The 7,106-nt window shown below is 35.3% G+C and overlaps 2 protein-coding genes across 3 annotated transcripts; one reads left to right on the forward strand and one right to left on the reverse strand.

Moving 5' to 3' along the window:
* Positions 1,596-2,815, reverse strand: LOC104730374 (cytidine deaminase 7-like). Its single transcript, XM_010449534.1, has one exon. The coding sequence runs from the start codon at positions 2,770-2,772 to the stop codon at positions 1,813-1,815; it is 960 nt and encodes a 319-aa protein (XP_010447836.1). The 5' UTR covers positions 2,773-2,815; the 3' UTR covers positions 1,596-1,812.
* Positions 4,540-6,648, forward strand: LOC104730377. Of its 2 annotated transcripts, none has more exons than XM_010449537.1 (8): positions 4,540-5,003; positions 5,166-5,233; positions 5,370-5,517; positions 5,622-5,702; positions 5,792-5,878; positions 5,976-6,061; positions 6,166-6,286; positions 6,392-6,648. In XM_010449537.1, exons 1-8 carry the CDS (start codon positions 4,701-4,703, stop codon positions 6,467-6,469), a joined length of 972 nt encoding a protein of 323 aa, XP_010447839.1. In that variant the 5' UTR covers positions 4,540-4,700; the 3' UTR covers positions 6,470-6,648. The 2 variants fall into 2 exon arrangements, with proteins under 2 accessions (XP_010447839.1, XP_010447840.1); XM_010449538.2 differs by having other exon boundaries at positions 5,792-5,875.

Below are 7,106 nucleotides of genomic sequence, written 5' to 3' on the forward strand. Positions count from 1 at the left end.
GTTTTTGAGAGAGATTAGAAATAAGATGAGAAGTGGAGGAGAAGCAAGTCCTTGCCTATTTATAGAGGTGTACATGTTTGCGTTGTCTGTGTGCCTTACTGTAAAAGTACTTTTTACAAGCGTATTTACATCATTCCATAATATTTGATTGACCCTCAATATAACTAAAAAGTTGATTGTGACTAACAAGATTCACCTAATCACCTTTTATGCAAATTAGTTAGGGTTATATTTATAATTTATAGTAAGTAGTAATGTAATGAATAGTGGTAAAATATTATTTATTGGTCCTTAACTCGTAATTATAAACTTTTTGATGGTTTGAATAGCAAAGGTAAAAGATAATATGGTGGTTTTTTCACATACGCAACCAAGATAAAAAAAAAAAAAAATAGGTGATTGTTATGACTCTTTGAGACTCATGAATTCTATCTTATATATTACGCAAAGTAGTAAGGTTATTTCCTAGATTAGTATGAACTATCATCATGAAGAGCGGTGGAAAAATTATAATTCAATAGTCTTTCAACTCTTAAATTAGTAACATTTTGATGGGTGGAAGTAATATAGAAAAAAATTAATCACATACGCAACCAATTTTTGTAACTACAAGACAAAAAATGACCGTAACTATCAAGTTCATGAACCAATTTTTGTTTTTGTTTTTGGTAAGATTCATGAACCATTTTTTTATAATTAAGTAAAGTAATTAGGATTATTTTTAGTATAAATAATGTAATGAAGAGTAGTAAAAAGGTAATGGAATAAAGAGTGATAAATAAGGATTAGCTTAATAGTCCTCAATTCTGTGACTATTTTGATAGTGTCACGTCTATATTCAAATTTGTTATAGAATATGTGTTCGAGTTATTCAGAAAAAAGTATTTTAATCATGAATAATGATAATCGAGTCCATTATATACACAAATTCCGTGTGTCTTTTAAAATTGCCAACCACGTATTACTAGATATGTGATGTGTCTACATGTTGAATGCTTTTTTAAACTGTGTGTTTACCTTGTAGGTAATGCACACACAAGATTACAAATAACATAAATGACTCACAAACCATTTTTCAAAACCAATTTCTTTAGAGTAGTTAGCATTACTTTATAAGTAGTTTTGTATAAATTAACTAAAAAATGGTACACAAAAAACATCGGTCGTATTAATTAGTATCATTTTCATGGTACCTATGGATTAGTAAAACAAATAGAAATTGAGTATTTATTCATAAAATGATACTAATAAATTGATTTCATAGTGTGACAAGAAGTATATTTAGTCCGCGATATACACATCGCGCTTTGCTTTATTGTTAAAATTGTGAAGAAAATTTGCCACTGGTCAATGGTCCACTTATTCTCCACCTTAGTATATGTTTGCAAATGAGACTTTTTTATATTTACTTATTAATGGAGATTCATTGATCAAAGACATCCTTTTTTATTTATTATGCTTTTGGAAAAACAATTTAGAAGTTTTTTTCACATTTTTTAGAAAATAGCAATCCACAAATAATATTCGTAAGGTGCCATTTATAAGAACAAAGTGATTTGCGATTGTAAAAATTACTTAATTACTAGTTAGCTACATTAACAAAACATTATGAATATTATTATTCTGAAACTGAAAGGTAACATGATCCCAAGAAGAAAACATGACATAATTATGATTCTATATCATGTACGAGACATTATTAGAAGGTTTAATGAACCCAACCAAGAAGTAAACAAAGCATTATAATTATGATAGGATAATAAAATAGTTTAATTAATAACGAAGACCAACATTCTTAATTAACGTTTTTTTTTATGGCATCACGTAGCAATGGAAGACTTTGAAAAAGCAGTTGCGATCTGCGATAGTCTCTAAGAGCATCTTCGCGGTGCCCTCTTGACTCACCCTCGCATCATTCTTTTCCACCAGGACTGCTCCGACGATCTTATCGAACCCTTTGCCTCGGCCACGAGCCACGAAATCAACCAGCGCAGCTTGTACCGGCCCCAAACTAGGGTTAGACGCTACTGACTCAATGTACCATCCACTGTACACATTCCCCTTGTCGTCAAGCAGCGCCACTCCCGACGGAGAGTCAGTGTACGGCGAGAACGAATTGTTTGCCGCGGCTAGAGCCTTCCTCTTCAGATGGTAACAGTAATATTCCGCGGCTAGAGTCTCTCCTGAGGCAGAAATCGGGAGGCTGAGGCAGTTATCGCGCTTCTCGAGAAGGAAAGGGGTACCGTTCGGGAGGATTCTGTCGGGTGTGAACCTGTCCGTAAGGAGGCGTTTAAGGCTCGTCAATGATCCTTCTACATGCTTTGATGATCTGGTCAGGATCTTGATTTCAGGTGCGTTGCTGATCTCCAAAAGAAACTGGCAGCAGTGTCCGCACGGCGTGCCGAATTCGATGCCGTCAGTAGAGACGGCAACGGCTAAATGACTGAGGCCTTCCTCGAAGTTGAGGGCGAGGTTGGCGACGAGGAACTGCTCGGCGTGGATGGAGTGGTGAAGAGGAAGACCTGGGAAGTCGACATTGACGCCTAAGTAGACCTGACCCGATGATGCGCGTCCGACGGCTCCGACTTTGTACGTAGAGATTGGAGCCCGAGCGAGTGACATCGCCTTTTGTATCAGCTCTGGAAGTCTCTTGTGTTCGGTGACGCCTTCCGATATTGCTTCGTTTACAGTGAAAACGAACTTGTACTGATCGTTTGCTATTGTCGCGTTTTGAGGTTGGAAATAAGATGAGAGGTTGGGCTGTTGTGCCATTGTCTCTGTCTAATTTTGGGATCGTGATTTTATATTTTTTGTTGAGAGATGGAAATGAGATGAGAAGTGAGTTAACATCTTTACCTATTTATATAGGTGTGATGTGTTGCGTCTCTTAATGTGAAAGTACCTTTTTAAAACCGCGTTTACGTCCAATGTATACGCAAACAAATGAAGAATAGCGTGTAAACTGTAAACTACAAGATACATTAAAAGGTGATTGTGACTGTCAACTGTCAAGGACTCACTTTTTAAGCATAGTACTGAGGATTAAGTTTTCTAGTTTTAGTATAATCTATAAAGTAATGTTGAGAGATCGAACAACATAATTTTTCACTTTTAAACTTTTACGCGTTCAAGTTGATATGATACATCTTAAAACTTTCGTAATTATACATTTATTAGACTAAGCTTTCATATATATTTGTTATGTTTACGACCGCTCTAGGGGAAATGACACAGCTTTATTCTTTTGTAATTAGACAGTTATTAGGGGTTCAGAAAGAAGTTGTAATTAACCATCTTCAATGAGATATATATATATATATATATATATATATATATATATATATATCCATTAATCATGAAACTCAACTCTTCTAAAATTAAAATAGTTTGACTGTTCCTCAATTGTGCACTTCGTAGGAGTTGGCCAGTGGGTCAATTTGCCATGTTATATTCTTTACTTTGATATGTATGTAAATCACATATACTTTTCTATCTTACTTATTAAATATTAATGGAGATTCATGCAAATGCATATTTTCTTTTCCTTTTTCCATACTGTTATGAAAAAATCGGATAATCCTAGGTGTTATAGAACAAAATAGATACCAAAATCTAACACATGAACCGAAGAAAATAATAAGAATTATGATTATCTTGTATTGACATTATTTATAAGGTAACTTGAACATGAAGATGACAAAAACATAATTATGATTAAATTATGTTATCATCTAAGTTTAATAAAGACCAGTGTGATTCTTCTATATACTGAAATATCATGATTCCAAGAGTCATGAACCAAATTTTTTCAAGCAGAGTAGTTAGGATATAAAGTAGTGAAATGAGGATCGGAGTGGTATATGGCTCAATACTCAATTGTCTTAACACTTCATTAGTAACATTTTTTATGTGGTTCGAGTATCTAGTAATCTAAATAAAATTTTCTAGTTCATGCATTTTGAATCATACTTTTCAAAAGGAGTTTAAGTACGTTATTCATAGGAAGTCCACTCACGATGACTCAAGACCAAACTTTTTAAGCAATTTTAGGATTATTTTTGTAGTTTATAGTACAGAACAAATGTGGTGAAAACAGCTGGATACTATAGTCAAATAAGTAGTCTTAGCAGTAATATTTTGATGGTTTGAAATTTTGAGGTAGTAATGTATATAGATTTTTCTTAAAAAATATACTCAAAATACTAGTTAAAATGTCTATGATAGATTGTATTTTGAGAGTTGGAATTGGAAATATGAGATGAGAAGTGAGATAATGTCTTTACGTATTTATATAGATGTAATGTGTCTCTGTGCTTATTGTGAAGGTACTTTTTTAAATCGTGTTTACTTTTTTAAGTATGATTTTATTTTCATTAGTTTATTTTTGAGTGAATTATAGATAAAACTTCAAGCGAAAGTAACCATAATTTTTTTTTTTTTTTTTTTTTATTATAAAAAGAAAGAGAAATAAATGAAAAGAGAAATTTTATTTTATTTACAGTTACTATCCAAAACTTAGTAAAAAATTAAGAAAAGCCTCAAACAAACAGAAACGACCACGTAAGAGTGGTTTGGATCACTAGACTCGCGAATCGTCATCTTCTTCATCGATCGATATCGTCATCTCTTCGTCATGTTTTGTCCTGGAAAAGTTCAAACCTTTTTGGCAAATCAGACAAAACCCAACAATTCATTAAACAATGTCCAAAACTTGTAAATTTCTCAGCCTCAGATCTAATCCTCTGCCTCCGTTTGGACCGTTTCTCTCCTCCGCCGGAAATTACCGTTTCCTCCGAGCTTCCTCTGCTCTCAGTCTCCTGACGACTGCTTCGAAACCTTTCCACCGTTGGATCCGCGCTTCTTCACGTCGCCGGTTAGTTCTCGGTGGTTTTGGCGGTGCTTCGTTGTGGATGATGAACAACAACAACAACATGTCCGGTAGTTTTGGCGGTAAATCTTTCATTGCTTCCGCGAGGCAGACGAATCCTTCTCCCGTCGAACAGGTCTTTACTCCCTTTTGTTTCAGTTAGGGTTTCGATTCTATAGCTAAATTGTTCAAAGTTCGTAGCTTTTAGGAATTTGGGTTTATCAGTGAGTACACTGGGAATTTAGTTGTTCAAAGTTTGTAGCTTTATGAAAATTTGAACCCATTTGTTTGGTTATAGGCGTTGAATAAGGTGGATTGGCCCGATACTTTCCCATTCAAAGAAGAAGATTTCCAACGATACGATGAGTAAGAAGAGATTACAATTCCAAGCTTTTGTTATAGTCTTACTTACTCTGTTTTGTTCTCTGTGAGGCATGCGTGAGTTTTGGTTTTGAGATATACTAAGATCTTGTTGGTTTGTGTACTAAAAACTTGTCCTAAGGTCGTCTGATTCAACGTTCTATGAAGCTCCAAGGTTTGTGACACACATTGATGATCCAGCCATAGCTGCATTGACAAAGTATTACTCAAAGGTTTTGCCTCAGAACGAAACTCCTGGAGTGAGCATACTCGATATGTGTAGCAGTTGGGTATGTATAAATTGCATATCCAGTCTTGTGTGTGTGTTATGTTAAAAATTTTTTTATTGAGAATCATCTGAAGTTAGATTGTTGGCTGTTATGATGTTACATAGGTCAGTCATTATCCAGCTGGATATAAGCAAGAACGAATAGCTGGAATGGGTTTGAACGAAGAAGAGCTTAAGCGCAATCCGGTAAAGAAGATTCAATATTACGTATTTACTCTCTTTCAGAGAAGAGATGGATCATTCATATGATCATAGGATCTAATACTCTCTTTCAGGTTCTCACCGAGTACATAGTCCAAGACTTAAATCTCAATCCTAAGCTGCCTTTTGAAGACAATTCTTTCCAAGTTATTACCAATGTGGTAACACCAAACTTTCCTTTTTTATCTCTAAAACTTGCACTTCTTCGTTTGTATCTCAAGTTCTTACGAATTGGTATGTTTCTTGGTATCTGAACAGGTAAGTGTGGATTATCTTACAAAGCCACTTGAAGTTTTCAGGGAAATGAACAGAATCCTCAAGCCTGGGGGACTAGCTCTAATGAGGTCCTCTTTTAACATAAACCTGTCAAGTCTTGTGACACAGTAATATTATATATATATCTTGCATGGTTTCAACCCGCTCACTTTCCTCTTATCTTTCTTTGCAGCTTTTCAAACCGTTGCTTCTTTACTAAAGCAATCTCGATATGGACATCAACTGGTGATGCAGATCATGCTCTCATTGTCGGATCATACTTTCATTACGCCGGAGGATTCGAATCTCCACAGGTATTTCTGATTATTTCATCAACACATCTTCTATTAGAATCCCTCTCAAGAGTTTTTTTTAACTCATGCTGATGATGAACTCGTTCCAACCTGTGATCAATCCAGGCCGTTGATATATCTCCAAATCCAGGGCGTTCAGATCCAATGTACGTTGTTTACTCAAGAAAACTCCCCACGGCTTAAAAAAATGGAGATCCAAACACTTAATGTATACTATGATCTTTTAGACTCACAACTGAGATTGAAACCGAGGAAACTAATCTTCATTTAAGACAACTTCGAAAATCTGGTTTATATGTATAGAATGTGCCATCTCTCAAGATGTTGGAAACTTGGAATACAAACAACCTCTGTTCGAAAAACGTCTGGACATTTTTAACTAATATGAGAATAAAGATACTATACGTACTGACTACTAATGAGTACAGTACAGTACGTATATCGCAGTCTATCACAGATATATGATAGACTTACTCATTACTGTACAGTAATGAGTACAGTACAGTAGCTAACAGATCTCAGGCTCGGGCCAAACTTCTAAGTAATAGATCGCAGTCTATCACAGATCCTCGAGCCGACACTTAAACTCAAGACAAACATGACCTGGTATCCCATCGACGGTTCTTCTTACAATAGCTCTGTGATCCTGAGGTGGACCATGATCTGTGATCCTGAGGTGGACCATGAAGAGGATCCACATCTCTAAACTAATGTAGAAGATGGCATTCACAGCCTTGAGCTGCTTGTCCTGTGACTCCAAAGCTTCTCAGGTATCATTCGAAACCCACTCAGGTAGATTGCATTTGTATAAATCATCTAT

The sequence above is a fragment of the Camelina sativa genome, chromosome 12, assembly GCF_000633955.1.
Source record: "Camelina sativa cultivar DH55 chromosome 12, Cs, whole genome shotgun sequence".
Taxonomy (NCBI): Eukaryota; Viridiplantae; Streptophyta; class Magnoliopsida; order Brassicales; family Brassicaceae; genus Camelina; species Camelina sativa.

Coding starts and splice junctions, on each gene's coding strand:
- LOC104730374 (XM_010449534.1), bottom strand. CDS start 2,772: ATGGCACAACAGCCCAACCTCTCATCTTATTTCCAACCTCAAAACGCG.
- LOC104730377 (XM_010449537.1), top strand. CDS start 4,701: ATGTCCAAAACTTGTAAATTTCTCAGCCTCAGATCTAATCCTCTGCCT. Junction 5,004..5,165: donor ATCCTTCTCCCGTCGAACAG/GTCTTTACTCCC, acceptor GTTTGGTTATAG/GCGTTGAATAAGGTGGATTG. Junction 6,062..6,165: donor GGGGGACTAGCTCTAATGAG/GTCCTCTTTTAA, acceptor CTTTCTTTGCAG/CTTTTCAAACCGTTGCTTCT.